This window comes from Echiichthys vipera (assembly GCF_963691815.1).
Source record: "Echiichthys vipera genome assembly, chromosome: 6".
Classification (NCBI taxonomy): Eukaryota; Metazoa; Chordata; class Actinopteri; order Perciformes; family Trachinidae; genus Echiichthys; species Echiichthys vipera.
In genome coordinates this window covers 16,323,101-16,339,693 of record NC_139831.1, presented here as the reverse complement: position 1 = coordinate 16,339,693, position 16,593 = coordinate 16,323,101, and the positions used below count along the sequence as shown (strand labels likewise).

At 40.4% G+C, this 16,593-nt stretch overlaps 3 protein-coding genes across 3 annotated transcripts in view; all 3 read left to right on the top strand.

Annotated features, from left to right (window-relative positions):
* The window catches only part of LOC310947998 (protocadherin gamma-A12-like), a gene marked incomplete at both ends in the record, with an annotated part of 97,499 nt that overhangs the window by 34,510 nt on the left and 46,396 nt on the right, over nt 1–16,593 (top strand). The gene's annotated exons all lie outside the window — the stretch shown is intronic.
* LOC310947884 (protocadherin beta-15-like) lies at nt 1,046–3,487 on the top strand (the record flags this gene model as incomplete). Its single annotated transcript, XM_083914856.1, has 1 exon — nt 1,046–3,487. One exon carries the CDS (start codon nt 1,046–1,048, stop codon nt 3,485–3,487), a length of 2,442 nt encoding a protein of 813 aa, XP_083770982.1.
* Nucleotides 6,787–14,800, top strand: LOC310947883 (protocadherin beta-15-like; the record flags this gene model as incomplete). The annotated part of the gene is made up of 2 exons (XM_083914855.1): nt 6,787–7,348; nt 12,924–14,800. 2 exons carry the CDS (start codon nt 6,787–6,789, stop codon nt 14,798–14,800), a joined length of 2,439 nt encoding a protein of 812 aa, XP_083770981.1.

The following is a 16,593-nucleotide window of genomic DNA, read 5'->3' as shown; positions in this document are numbered from 1 at the left end:
TAAAGTAAACCCCCAAATGTTGTTTTTTTCCACGAGTCTGAAATAAGGCATGTTAAGGAAGCAACATAGCCCAAAATCGTAAAATTGACCAGTGCCTGTGAAAACAAATGTGTTTTTCTGCCTGTAGCGTCTCCCCTTAATCCTATGATTTAAATGCTTAAATCATATTTTTGTGTTCATTTAATCTACACATATACAACAGTCGTTTTTATGTGGGAACAATAAGTAAACAAGGAGACAGTTGAACACATTTTTGTCTATTTTACTTGATCCCATCTTAAACCAGTGAGGTGGAAATAAGAAGGAAGTGCAACAAGGGAGGAAGAACATTTCACACTTTCATCAATGAGCGAGGGGCATAACATTTCTGGGACCTCAGTTTAGGTTTCTAGTCAGATTATACATATTTGAGACAAAAGGAAATGCCTATACATCTAAAAGAAATGTTTCCTCTCTTAATGTATGTGCTGTGTTTACATTTTAACATGCTGTGGTTTTTTTAAATAGAGCTTGGCTAGTTTCATGTTGATCCACACTTTTTCTGTTGTTGTTTTTTTTTTACATCACATATGGGGAACCTAATCTTGTAATAGCTAATCCTTAAAGTAATCCATAAACGTGTCATCTATTGTTGTTGTTGTTGTTTGGTTTTGTTATGAATAAGGTGAACCTTAAATAGTAAAGCCATTATTGAGGTTGTGTGTTTTTTAATCAACAATTATGTTTTTGTTGTTTTTGTTGTTGTTGTTTACAAGGTTCTCTGAACTCTAAATTTTAGTACTCAAAAATTCTGTATCGCCTTGTTATACCCAGAGAAATACTCATGGTGTCAGTGTGTACCAGTAAACGAGAGGGCACGGTCACTCTCCACCCTTCTGTCTCAACGAATTTAAAGCCTGACTCTGCTGTTGTACCACAGTTGACAAAACGCTTCGCGATATGACTTCATAGAGACGATTTTCTATGTAGAAGGAGGTCACAGCTGCTACATCAGTGATATATTTCGACATATTTTGTAGCAGTAGCGCTCTTTCTGGCAGGAACAATGGGATACGGCCGATTTGCACTGCTCTGCGGCCTTGCTTTTGTTTTTCTTGTCCTCCACCCCGTCTATGGAGACGTGAGCTACTCTATCCCGGAGGAGATGAAACGTGGATCTGTAATTGGAAACATCGCTAAGGATCTAGGACTTGATTTGGGCAGATTGTCTGCTCGCAAGGCCCGTATCGATACTGAGGATAACAGTGTTAAGTACTGCGGTGTAAATCTCAACACCGGAGACTTGGTCGTGCAAGAAAGGATTGACAGAGAAGGGCTTTGTGCAAAAAAGGCATCATGTGTTTTAAAACAGGAACTCGTCCTGGAAAATCCATTAGAACTGCACCGTATTAGTGTCCGCGTCCAAGATGTTAATGACAATTCACCGCAGTTTAAAGAGGACTCACTTAAAATTGAAATACACGAATCTGCAGTCAAGGGTGCAGGCTTTCTGCTTGATGAGGCGCACGATGGAGACATTGGAGAAAATGCTGTTCAGGGCTACTCACTTCAGCAGAATGATCATTTCAAACTAAACGTGAAGACAAAGGGCGGTGGACGGAAATATGGTGAATTAATCTTGGACAAAGAATTAGACAGAGAGGACAAAAAAGAGATTATGTTATTGCTTACCGCATTCGATGGTGGCTCTCCTCGGAGATCAGGCACTGTAGTCATACACGTCACTGTACAGGATGCTAATGATAATGTACCAGTGTTTAGTGAGACCGTCTATAAAGCCAGTCTGCCTGAAAACTCTCCTCTGGATACGTTGGTGATCACAGTGAGCGCTACTGATGCAGACGACGGTGTAAATAGTGACGTTACCTATGGATTTGATCATGTTTCAGATGAAAACCAAGTTTTCTCTTTAAACCCCAAAACAGGAGAAGTTAAAGTGGCTGGATCTATTGATTATGAAAAAGAATCGTCATATGAAATGCAGATCAGCGCCAAAGATGGTCTGGGATTGGCTTCATATGCAACGGTAATAATTGAAATTACAGATATAAATGACAACGCACCAGCTGTACACCTAAAATCACTGACTAACCCCATACCTGAGAACGTGTCACCTGGTACAGAGGTGGGCATCATTAACGTGCAGGATAGAGACTCTGAGAAGAACAGACAGGTCCGCTGCTCCATTCAGCAAAACGTCCCCTTTAAGTTGGTTCCTTCTTTTAAAAACTATTATTCTCTGGTGACCACAGGACAACTGGACCGTGAACTAGTGTCTGATTACAACATTACAATCACTGCCACTGACGAGGGCTCTCCACCTCTGTCCTCCTCTAAAACGGTTCAGTTATCTGTAGCAGACATCAACGACAACCCACCTGTGTTTGAGGAACAGTCCTACAGCGCATATGTGACTGAAAATAACAAGCCTGGCTCCACTTTATGTTCCGTTACTGCTCGAGACCCCGACTGGAGACAAAACGGTACAGTGATTTATTCTCTGTTACCCGGTGAGGTGAACGGTGCCCCGGTGTCCTCCTATCTATCTGTTAACGGAGACACGGGGGTGATCCACGCTGTGAGGTCGTTTGATTATGAACAGTTCAGGAGTTTTAAAGTCCACGTGATGGCCAGAGACAACGGTTCTCCTCCGCTCAGCAGCAACGTGAGCGTCAGTGTGTTCATATCGGATGTGAATGACAACTCTCCCCAGATACTGTACCCCGCCCCGGAGGGCAACTCCTTCATGACCGAGCTGGTCCCCAAAGCTGCTCACGGAGGCTCTCTGGTGTCCAAAGTGATCGCGGTGGACGCGGACTCCGGACAGAACGCCTGGCTGTCCTATCATATAGTCAAATCCACTGATCCGGGACTTTTCACTATTGGTCTCCACAGCGGAGAGATCAGGACACAGCGGGACATTTCTGAGTCTGACAGCATGAAACAGAACCTTATTGTGGCAGTGAAAGATAACGGACAGCCCTCTCTCTCTGCCACCTGTTCCATGTATTTACTTATTTCTGATAACTTGGCTGAGGTGCCAGAACTGAAGGATATTTCTTATGATGAAAAGAACTCCAAACTGACCTCTTATCTGATCATCGCGCTGGTGTCTGTGTCCACCTTTTTCCTGACCTTCATTATCATCATCCTGGGTGTGAGGTTTTGTCGCAGGAGAAAGCCCAGACTGTTGTTTGATGGAGCAGTTGCCATCCCCAGCGCGTATCTCCCTCCTAATTACGCAGATGTTGACGGCACAGGAACTTTACGCAGTGCTTACAACTATGACGCCTACCTGACAACAGGTTCAAGAACCAGTGACTTTAAGTTCGTGACATCTTACAATGACAACACACTTCCTGCTGACCAGACTCTGAGGAAGAGCCCATCAGACTTTGCTGATGCGTTTGGAGATCGCGATGATTCTCCTGAGGTAAGGAAACATTCCAGAGTCCAAGATGTGTTCATCGTCCTGCAGTCATTCTGAAATTGAGTTTGTTTTAACTTTATGTCGGCAGTGTTTTGACCAGTGGCCGAGATTAAATATACTTTTTAGTGCTCTCGAAAATTCTGATAATGCCTAAATAATTTAGATGACCGGTTAGAATCATTTTAAAGCTAACTTCTATTAGCCGACCTGGTTCATGATTGCCCTTCATCATTTTGAACTAAGTAATTCCGCCACCCTTTCTCTGTCCATGGTGCTGAAATCTGTTTGAGTCTTTGATGCATTTTCAGGGCTAATTTACCACTCTTTCATTCTGTTACGTTGTCCTTCCTGAGTTTCGTTTCAGTAAACTTGATATGGCATTTTCTTGATGATTAAGTTTTTCCACAATCTATGCGTTTCATTTGAATGCGGTGCTTTAATTATTTGATATAAATATTTGAAGGTCTTTTGAATTCATTCTCAGACGGAGTCAATTTCTTTTTATAGCTATTGTGACACGTAGTTAGAGCCATATTGCTCACTTGTTGACATCATTTGATTTATCCTTCTCTAAGCTTGTGCATGATTATGTCTTTATGTATTTTGTTTTTTAATAGATACTATTTTTTTGTTGTTGTCAATGAGCAAACCTATTTACAAAACCTGTTTACGGTTCTCGATAAGTTGTATAGACAATAAGCGGGGCTTTTGGAGTCAGTTTCTTTATCAAAAGATCTACTTTATAAAGTTGTGAGATCCTTGAGGAATATTGAAGGCACGCACGTTATTCACAATTTGAATGTTTCTTGGCACTAATAATAGAATAAACACAACTGCTAGCAGGAGAGGGATATTGTTAAAATAACATCTCCATTCTAAGGCAGGAAATTGTGTTACTTCTTTGACAAATCACTTGGCAGAAGAAGTTTATTTTTTCATCAGTCTCATATATAGTCTTATTCTATGCATTTTATTGTTCCAACGCAATCAGTGAAATTGACACATTGTTTTGTTCAACCTTTCTGAAAGTATGCCAAAGTTACAGTTAAATGGTCAACAATTGCACCATGTTTAAAGCCCTTTCTGGAAAAAAAAAACAGTACCATGTCTTACTGATGTTTCCAACAAAAACAAGATCATTATATTCATCAGTTTATATTCATGCCTTCAAACACCTTCTTTCGGAGAAAGATAGATGTCTGATGTTTTCATCTCCTTAGAATTATCAAAAGTGTTTCAGAACAATTATTCCAAATAGATATATGTGTCACTGCAGTGATATATGTATAATACAGTTGGAGGCACTCAGTGCTTAAATTCACAGTAATTAAATTAAAGTGATGGTATCAAGAGACAGTACATGTGAAAAGGCAAACTGTTTAGTTAACATATAGAGCGGGTCGTTCGCCATTCAAAAGATCGGTAGTCGATCCCTGCTCCTCCAGTCTGCATGTTGAAGCGTCCTTGGGTAAGACACTGAACCCCAAATTGCTCCCTATGCCGTATATGATTGTGTCAATGTGGTTTGAATGGTTAGATTAGATGGTGGGCAGGTAGCCTCGGCTTTTAGGATGAGTGTCTGCAGAAATTAGTGAATATGACAAGTAGTGTAATAGCGCCTTGAGTAGTCAGAATACTAGAAATGTTTTATATAAGTACATGTCCATTAAAACACTTTTTGTGTATTAGAAGTTTTATGGAATATTGTTTTTAAATATGCAACTGAGGCATTATCATATGTCTGAACATTGGATAAAGCCAGGTTCCAAATTACTGTTTAATTTTCTTGATTTATTGGAGTAAAACGTTTTCTGAAGAGGGAATTTTGGATGTCCTTCTCATTACCACTCCATCATTCAGATAATAGTTTCAACAGCCACATACAAAAGCAATCAACTTTCAACATATTTTTAGGAATAGAGTATTATATAAATCAGACTATGACTGAAAAATGAACAAACCCCTGTTTGAAAACTTTCAGAATATAGATAGCAATAAAACAGGAAGTTTGGTATTTATACGCACTACTGTAGCGTTGATTTCCTTGCTCAGATTATGAGATAATGTCATTTAAAGATACATGTTGTAATATTCCATATATTTTGTAAGACACTACATGTGAATAGGGTAAAACAAATGTTTGCTAATAGATATCACCATGAAGCTTACTCAGTTGATTACTTCCATGAAGACAATCATTTTTGTATTAGAAGTTTTTTTGAAAGTTTTGATTTACAAATGCAAATAAGACGGTATCTAATGCAAACCTTTGGTGAATTCAGGAAAAATCTACAGACACAGACAATGTGTAGTAAAGTAAACTCCTGAATGTTGTTTTTTCCACGAGTCTGAAATAAGGCATGTTAAGGAAGCAACATAGCCCAAAATCGCAAAATTGACCAGTGCCTGTGAAAACAAATGTGTTTTTCTGCCTGTAGCGTCTCCCCTTAATCCTATGATTTAAATGCTTAAATCATATTTTTGTGTTCATTTAATCTACACATATACAACAGTCATTTTTATGTGGGAACAATAAGTAAACAAGGAGACAGTTGAACACATTTTTGTCTATTTTACTTGATCCCATCTTAAACCAGTGAGGTGGAAATAAGAAGGAAGTGCAACAAGGGAGGAAGAACATTTCACACTTTCATCAATGAGCGAGGGACATAACATTTCTGGGACCTCAGTTTAGGTTTCTAGTCAGAATAGACATATTTGAGACAAAAGGAAATGCCTATACATCTAAAAGAAATGTTTCCTCTCTTAATGTATGTGCTGTGTTTACATTTTAACATGCTGTGGTTTTTTTAAATAGAGCTTGGCTAGTTTCATGTTGATCCACACTTTTTCTGTTGTTGTTTTTTTTTTACATCACATATGGGGAACCTAATCTTGTAATAGCTAATCCTTAAAGTAATCCATAAACGTGTCATCTATTGTTGTTGTTGTTGTTTGGTTTTGTTATGAATAAGGTGAACCTTAAATAGTAAAGCCATTATTGAGGTTGTGTGTTTTTTAATCAACAATTATGTTTTTGTTGTTTTTGTTGTTGTTGTTTACAAGGTTCTCTGAACTCTAAATTTTAGTACTCAAAAATTCTGTATCGCCTTGTTATACCCAGAGAAATACTCATGGTGTCAGTGTGTACCAGTAAACGAGAGGGCACGGTCACTCTCCACCCTTCTGTCTCAACGAATTTAAAGCCTGACTCTGCTGTTGTACCACAGTTGACAAAACGCTTCGCGATATGACTTCATAGAGACGATTTTCTATGTAGAAGGAGGTCACAGCTGCTACATCAGTGATATATTTCGACATATTTTGTAGCAGTAGCGCTCTTTCTGGCAGGAACAATGGGATACGGCCGATTTGCACTGCTCTGCGGCCTTGCTTTTGTTTTTCTTGTCCTCCACCCCGTCTATGGAGACGTGAGCTACTCTATCCCGGAGGAGATGAAACGTGGATCTGTAATTGGAAACATCGCTAAGGATCTAGGACTTGATTTGGGCAGATTGTCTGCTCGCAAGGCCCGTATCGATACTGAGGATAACAGTGTTAAGTACTGCGGTGTAAATCTCAACACCGGAGACTTGGTCGTGCAAGAAAGGATTGACAGAGAAGGGCTTTGTGCAAAAAAGGCATCATGTGTTTTAAAACAGGAACTCGTCCTGGAAAATCCATTAGAACTGCACCGTATTAGTGTCCGCGTCCAAGATGTTAATGACAATTCACCGCAGTTTAAAGAGGACTCACTTAAAATTGAAATACACGAATCTGCAGTCAAGGGTGCAGGCTTTCTGCTTGATGAGGCGCACGATGGAGACATTGGAGAAAATGCTGTTCAGGGCTACTCACTTCAGCAGAATGATCATTTCAAACTAAACGTGAAGACAAAGGGCGGTGGACGGAAATATGGTGAATTAATATTGGACAAAGAATTAGACAGAGAGGACAAAAAAGAGATTATGTTATTGCTTACCGCATTCGATGGTGGCTCTCCTCGGAGATCAGGCACTGTAGTCATACACGTCACTGTACTGGATGCTAATGATAATGTACCAGTGTTTAGTGAGACCGTCTATAAAGCCAGTCTGCCTGAAAACTCTCCTCTGGATACGTTGGTGATCACAGTGAGCGCTAATGATGCAGACGAGGGCATGTACGGTGATGTTACTTTTGGATTAGATCATGTTTCAGATGAAAACCAAGTTTTCTCTCTAAACCCCAAAACAGGAGAAGTTAAAGTGGCTGGATCTATTGATTATGAAAAAGAATCGTCATATGAAATGCAGATCAGCGCCAAAGATGGTCTGGGATTGGCTTCATATGCAACGGTGATAATTGAAATTACAGATATAAATGACAACGCACCAGCTGTACACCTAAAATCACTGACTAACCCCATGCCCGAGAACGTGTCACCTGGTACAGAGGTGGGCATCATTAACGTGCAGGATAGAGACTCTGAGAAGAACAGACAGGTCCGCTGCTCCATTCAGCAAAACGTCCCTTTTAAGTTGGTTCCTTCTATTAAAAACTATTATTCTCTGGTGACCACAGGACAACTGGACCGTGAACTAGTGTCTGATTACAACATTACAATCACTGCCACTGACGAGGGCTCTCCACCTCTGTCCTCCTCTAAAACGGTTCAGTTATCTGTAGCAGACATCAACGACAACCCACCTGTGTTTGAGGAGCAGTCCTACAGCGCATATGTGACTGAAAATAACAAACCTGGCTCCACTTTATGTTCCGTTACTGCTCGAGACCCCGACTGGAGACAAAACGGTACAGTGATTTATTCTCTGTTACCCGGTGAGGTGAACGGTGCCCCCGTGTCCTCCTATCTATCTGTTAACGGAGACACGGGTGTGATCCACGCTGTGAGGTCGTTTGATTATGAACAGTTCAGGAGTTTTAAAGTCCACGTGATGGCCAGAGACAACGGTTCTCCTCCGCTCAGCAGCAACGTGACAGTCAGTGTGTTCATATCCGATGTGAATGACAACTCCCCCCAGATACTGTACCCCGCCCCGGAGGGCAACTCCTTCATGACCGAGCTGGTCCCCAAAGCTGCACACGGAGGCTCTTTGGTGTCCAAAGTGATCGCGGTGGACGCGGACTCCGGACAGAACGCCTGGCTGTCCTATCATATAGTAAAATCCACTGATCCGGGACTTTTCACTATTGGCATCCACAGCGGAGAGATCAGGACACAGCGGGACATTTCTGAGTCTGACAGCATGAAACAGAACCTTATTGTGGCAGTGAAAGATAACGGACAGCCCTCTCTCTCTGCCACCTGTTCCATGTATTTACTTATTTCTGATAACTTGGCTGAGGTGCCAGAACTGAAGGATATTTCTTATGATGAGAAGAACTCCAAACTGACCTCTTATCTGATCATCGCGCTGGTGTCTGTGTCCACCTTTTTCCTGACCTTCATTATCATCATCCTGGGTGTGAGGTTTTGTCGCAGGAGAAAGCCCAGACTGTTGTTTGATGGAGCAGTTGCCATCCCCAGCGCCTATCTCCCTCCTAATTACGCAGATGTTGACGGCACAGGAACTTTACGCAGCGCTTACAACTATGACGCCTACCTGACAACAGGTTCAAGAACCAGTGACTTTAAGTTCGTGACTTCTTACAACGACAACACACTTCCTGCTGACCAGACTCTGAGGAAGAGCCCATCAGATTTTGCTGATGCGTTTGGAGAGTGTGATGATTCTCCTGAGGTAGGAACATATTCCAGATTTCAAGTTGTATGCCTCGCCCTGCAGTCATAATGCAATTGAGTTCGTTTTAACAATCCGTCGGCTTTTTTGTTCCCTGTGTTTGAGACTAAATACACGTTTTAGTAGTGCTCTCGAAAAACAGTATGATGCCTAAGTTATTTAGATGTCACTTTATAATCACAGACGTATTTGATATATTTTTTTAAAATAACTTCTATCAGCCGACCTGATTACCCTTCACGACTTTAAACAGGAAAACCTTAACATCCGTCCCTTTTTCACTGTCCATGGTTCTGAACTCTGTTTGAGCATTTGATGCATTTTCAAGGCTAACTGACCACTCTTTCATTATGTCATGCTCTCTATCGGAATTTTGTTTCATTAAATTTGATATTGCATTTTTTAGAATTTAGTTTTTTTTTGATCTTCTGGTTTTATATAAAATATGTTGTTTCTCTTATTTGCTATATTTATATGAACATATTTTGAATTGATACTCAGGTGGAGCCAAGTACTTTTTCAATTCAGAGGCCATTGATTCCTTTGGTCATATTCATTTTTCTTTCACAGTCAGTCTCTATTGTGCTGCATTGTTGGTCATTTTCCACAAACAAATGACTTGCTCCTACATAGTCCCTTTTTTCAGAATGTGGGTTGAGTGAAAACTCTGTTTGTTAACCCTGAAGTGAGGGAAACACTGGGTTGTCAGTTCTATAAAGAAGGGTAACTCAAAAGTGTTTTGAGATGGCTGACTTCTTTGTCTCTGTATCACCAATTCTACAGATGGACAGTCTTTTATTTTTCCAAAAAATGTTTTTGTTTATATTGATTCCTCAATTAATGACAGTTTTTTTTGTTTGTGCTGTGTCCTTATGATTTTGAGTATCCTCCTGTAGTGTTTCATTGTGTCAAAATAAAGAAGGCACAACTTCACATTTCCTGGATCTCTGAGATTTTCATAGGATCATTTTCTAAATTTGCTGCATCATTTACTGATGACATCACATTTTTTTTACTGTTAATGTATGTGATGTTCAGAAAGGTATCTGATAGTGTTTGAATTTTTGGGATGCTGATTGCTTTGTGAAACTTGTCTGCGCTGTTTTCAGTCCATTTGTATGGTCTATTGATATACAGCTTCCTGATCTGTGGAGGTGTGGTGTTGTTCCTCACTTTTAAGAAACAGTAATTTGGCTGTGGTCAGACGGGGTTAATGATTTAACTGAAAGTTAGGTAATCATAGGGGATGTAGGTAACACATGGAATAAATCTTTTGGAGCGTTAATGATGTTGTGTTTTAATTTAACAGTGAGGGAATTTTGGAAGGAGGTCAGATTGTCTGTACAGGAGATCCTCTCCATTAGATTGGATCTGGAACCTAGGATCTTTCTGCTCGGCCTCTACTCAGAGGGACAAAGAATAAAATCATCATGACATTTGTTTTATAAACATGTGCTCTCTTTAAGCAAAGGTGACAATAGCCTTATCATGGAAAGCCTTTGGTAAACCTGCTGTAGCTGTGTGGTTCAGGGAAATAACTTCTTATTAGCCTCTGGAAAAATATCCTTACACTCTTTAGTACAGGCAGGAGGTATTTAAAAATGTATGGGGTCGTTTCATCAATTATATGAAGGACAATGATTTGGTGCACCTGATGGACAGGCCTGGAACAGTATAAGCACGCCCTTTGCATGACCCAGTTTCCTCTTCTCCTACCTTCTGGATTTTATGTTTCTGTATCTTCTGTGGACTCATCACTATGTGACTTCATTGGGGAGGACCCAATGTTTTTGTTTCATCTTGTTGAAACAAACGGTGCATGGAACAGTTGTGTATAGTGTGGAACATGTGTTTGTACGGTGTTTGTGTGTGTATACTTCTGTACCATTTACCCACTTCTCTGCTGTTATTTGTTGTTGAATTGTTCTTTTATAAAAATGTAAATCCAATACAAATATTGTAAAAATTAAAAATCAGTGGATTCACGCTTGCATCTGAACAGTGAAATATTCTACATGGAAACTGTAAAAAGCTTAGACTATTGTATTTGACTAATGACAAATATAACAGTTTTACAGAATAGATAAACCTTCAGTAAAGTATGGAGTGAGAAGTAGGATCGATGGTTATTTTGGTAGTTGTAGACAATTGTACGTACTCTTTTGCACACATGGCAAAACACTTGTGATTTGCTCAAATTAATGAGGTTTCCAAATATGTTGGGGACAACAAATTAATAGTTTTAAGCTTGTTTTTACTCATTAAAGAATTGAACCAAAGCAAATAAGAAACAACTGTAATCTATAGTGTATTTCTTTACAGTATATACTTTTAACTACCTGATTCATTGATTTTAATTAACACATTTGCAGAATTGTAGCTATTTTCAGATGAATACTGAGATGCAGAATGACCTCTATCAATTTATTGTTTAGAAAAGACCGAAACAGATTATGATTGAGTATTATTGTGATGCCTCTCTCTCTCTCTCTCTCTCTCTCTCTCTCTCTCTCTCTCTCTCTCTCTCTCTCTCTCTCTCTCTCTCTCTCCATCCATGAAGTAGTACACTTTTCAACATATATGATTTGTTTGGATCCATCAGTCTCTGTCTTTGCATCTTTATGAATTATGAGTAGGTGTTTCATTCTTGAGGTCAGTCGGTGTATCCATCTGTCAGGGGATTGATTGGTCAGACACATGCTTTACTATAGCTGCATGATACTATTTTATTAGGAGATTTCATTTTAGTTTCAGCAAAACTTGTATGCATATTAAACTGTTGGCTTTTATGTTTCAAATAAATAAATTCTACTTAGTTCATTATAGCAACACTTAATTATGACTTACACACATATGCTCTATTGTGCCATGATGATAATTGATACAATTTATCTATAATTGTAAGATGACACTTGTACTGTGTATGACATTTATACAACCACTTCTCCTGCTAATAGTAATAATGATAAAGCTACAGTCTGTCATTTCTTAATTCCACTCATGGTGTCGCTATTGGCCAGTCTACGTGAAACATTCCCACTCCACCCTCTGGTGTGCAGACCAATAAAAGGGTGATTTTGCAGTTACTCTTGGTCCTTGGATGAAACCAGAGTTATTGTGAAGTGCTGTCTGTTTTCGTATGACAGAGCTGTATAATCCTTATTGAATCTGTAACATCAACGTGGACCGTTGTCTTGAGCACAATATTGCCATGATGGGGCTCAAACGGAGCTGCTTTGTTTTCTTTCTCGTGTGGCAAACCGTGAATGGGGACGCGAGCTATTCCTTTCAAGAAGAAATGAAGCGCGGATCTCTTATTGGGAATATAGCGAAGGATCTTAACCTGGACTCGAGTAAACTGTCTGCTAGGAATGTCCGAGTCGATGCCGCAGGGAATCGAAAACGTTATTGTAGCATCAATCTGAGCAATGGGGATTTGATTGTTGCCGACAGGATTGACCGGGAGGAGCTTTGTGGAGAAAAGCTGTCGTGTGTAATAAAACGCGATATTGTACTGGAGAATCCTCTGGAACTGCATCCCTTCAGTCTTCACATTCAAGATATTAATGATAACTCGCCACAGTTTAAGGAAGACTTCATTAATATAGAAATTCAAGAGTCGGCAGACAGGGGAGCTCGTTTTGTGATAGAGGAGGCGCACGATGCGGATGTAGGACAAAATTCAGTTCAGCAGTACAGCCTTAGAAAGAATGATAATTTCATTTTGGCTGTTGATGGAAACACAATAGAGCTGGTTCTTGAGAAAGAGCTTGATCGTGAAAAACAACACGAGATCAATTTGCTCCTCACAGCTTTAGACGGTGGCTCTCCTCGGAGATCAGGTACTGTGGTCATACACGTCACTGTGCTGGATGCTAATGATAACGCCCCAGTGTTCAGCCAGGCCGTTTACAAAGCCAGCCTGCCTGAAAACTCTCCTGTAGATACTGTAGTGGTCACAGTGAGCGCTAGTGATGCAGACGAGGGAGTCAATGGAGATGTGACGTATGAATTTGGACATGTTACTGATGATGTGAAGAGAGTTTTTAGTATTGACCGTAAAGACGGCAAAATCAAAGTTATAGGTGCTATTGATTTTGAAACTACTGCAACATATGATTTGCGCATTAAAGCAAAGGATGGATTAGGATTATCGTCATACACAAAGGTCATCGTTGATGTCACCGATGTCAATGACAACATACCTGTGATTTATGTGAAATCCTTGGCAAATCCCATACCTGAGAACGTGGCACCTGGTACAGAGGTGGGCATCATTAACGTGCAGGATTCAGATTCTGATAATAACCAACGGGTCCGCTGCTCCATTCAGCAAAACGTCCCTTTTAAGTTGGTTCCTTCTATTAAAAACTATTATTCTCTGGTGACCACAGGACAACTGGACCGTGAACTAGTGTCTGATTATAACATTACAATCACTGCCACTGACGAGGGCTCTCCACCTCTGTCCTCCTCTAAAACTGTTCAGTTATCTGTAGCAGACATCAACGACAACCCACCTGTGTTTGAGGAACAGACCTACAGCGCATATGTGACTGAAAATAACAAACCTGGCTCCACTTTATGTTCCGTTACTGCTCGAGACCCCGACTGGAGACAAAACGGTACAGTGATTTATTCTCTGTTGCCCGGTGAGGTGAACGGTGCCCCGGTATCCTCCTATCTGTCTGTGAACGGAGACACGGGGGTGATCCACGCTGTGAGGTCGTTTGATTATGAACAGTTCAGGAGTTTTAAAGTCCACGTGATGGCCAGAGACAACGGTTCTCCTCCGCTCAGCAGCAACGTGAGCGTCAGTGTGTTCATATCGGATGTGAATGACAACTCTCCTCAGATACTGTACCCCGCCCCAGAGGGCAACTCCTTCATGACCGAGCTGGTCCCCAAAGCTGCTCACGGAGGCTCTCTGGTGTCCAAAGTGATCGCGGTGGACGCGGACTCCGGACAGAACGCCTGGCTGTCCTATCATATAGTCAAATCCACTGATCCGGGACTTTTCACCATTGGTCTCCACAGCGGAGAGATCAGGACACAGCGGGACATTTCTGAGTCTGACAGCATGAAACAGAACCTTATTGTGGCAGTGAAAGATAACGGACAGCCCTCTCTCTCTGCCACCTGTTCCATGTATTTACTTATTTCTGATAACTTGGCTGAGGTGCCAGAACTGAAGGATATTTCTTATGATGAGAAGAACTCCAAACTGACCTCTTATCTGATCATCGCGCTGGTGTCTGTGTCCACCTTTTTCCTGACCTTCATTATCATCATCCTGGGTGTGAGGTTTTGTCGCAGGAGAAAGCCCAGACTGTTGTTTGATGGAGCAGTTGCCATCCCCAGCGCTTATCTCCCTCCTAATTACGCAGATGTTGACGGCACAGGAACTTTACGCAGCGCTTACAACTATGACGCCTACCTCACAACAGGTTCAAGAACCAGTGACTTTAAGTTCGTGACATCTTATAACGACAACACACTTCCTGCTGACCAGACTCTGAGGAAGAGCCCATCAGACTTCGCTGATGCGTTTGGAGAGTGTGATGATTCTCCAGAGGTAGGAACATATTCCAGATTTCAAGTTGTATTCCTCGCCCTGCAGCCTTAATGCAATTGAGTTCGTTTCAACAATCCGTCGGCTTTTTTGTTCCCTGTGTTTGAGACTAAATACACGTTTTAGTAGTGCTCTCGAAAAACAGTATGATGCCTAAGTTATTTAGATGTCACTTTATAATCACAGACGTATTTGATATCTTTTTTTAAAATAACTTCTATCAGCAGACCTGATTACCCTTCACGACTTTAAACAGGAAATCCTTAACATCCGTCCCTTTTTCACTGTCCATGGTTCTGAACTCTGTTTGAGCATTTGATGCATTTTCAAGGCTAACTGACCACTCTTTCATTATGTCATGCTCTCTATCGGAATTTTGTTTCATTAAATTTGATATTGCATTTTTTAGAATTTAGTTTTTACTTGATCTACTGGTTTTATATAAAATACGTTGTTTCTCTTATTTGCTATATTTATATGAACATCTTTTGAATTGATACTCAGGTGGAGCCAATTACTTTTTCAATTCAGAGGCCATTGATTCCTTTTGTCATATTCATTTTTCTTTCTCAGTCAGTCTCTATTGTGCTGCATTGTTGCTTGTTTTCCACAAACAAATGACTTGCTCCTACATAGTCCCTGTTTAAGAATGTGGGTTGAGTGAAAACTCTGTTTGTTAACCCTGAAGTGAGGGAAACACTGGGTTTTCAGTTTTATAAAGAAGGGTAACTCAAAAGGGTTTTGAGATGGCTGACTTCTTTGTCTCTGTATCACCAATTCTACAGATGGACAGTCTTTTATTCTCCCCCAAAATGTTTTTGTTTATATTGATTCCTCAATTAATGACAGTTTTTTTTTGTTTGTGCTGTATCCTTATGATTCTGAGTATCCTCCTGTAGTGTTTAATTGTGTCAAAATAAAGAAGGCACAACTTCAAATTTCCTGCATCTCTGAGATTTTCATAGGATCATTTTCTAAATTTGCTGCATCATTTACTGATGACATCACATTTTTTTTTTACTGTTAATGTATGTGATGTTCAGAAAGGTATCTGATAGTGCTTGAATTTTAGGGATGCTGATTGCTTTGTGAAACTTGTCTGCGCTGTTTTCAGTCCATTTGTATGGTCTATTGATATACAGCTTCCTGAACTGTGGAGGTTTAGTGTTGTTCCTCACTTTTAAGAAACAGTCATTTGGCTGTGGTCAGACGGGGTTCATGATTTAACTGTGAAAATAAGGTAATCATAGGGGGATGTAGGTAACACATGGAATAAATCTTTTGGAGCGTTAATGATGATGTGTTTTAATTTAACAGTGAGGGAATTTTGGGAGGAGGTCAGATTGTCTGTACAGGAGATCCTCTCCATTAGATTGGATCTGGAACCTAGGATCTTTCTGCTCGGCCTCTACTCAGAGGGACAAAGAATAAAATCATCATGACATTTGTTTTATAAACATGTGCTCTCTTTAAGCAAAGGTGACAATAGCCTTATCATGGAAAGCCTTTGGTAAACCTGCTGTAGCTGTGTGATTCAGGGAAATAACTTCTTATTAGCCTCTGGAAAAATATCCTTACACTCTTTAGGACAGGCAGGATGTATTTAAAAATGTATGGGGTCATTTCATCAATTATATGAAGGATAATGATTTGGTGCACCTGATGGACGGGCCTGGAACAGTATAAGCACGCCCTTTGCATGACCCAGTTTCCTCTTCTCCTACCTTCTGGACCTTATGTTACTGTATCTTCTGTGGACTCATCACTATGTGACTTCATGGGGGAGGACCCAATGTTTTTTGTTTCATCTTGTTGAAACAAACGGTGCATGGAACAGTTGTGTATAG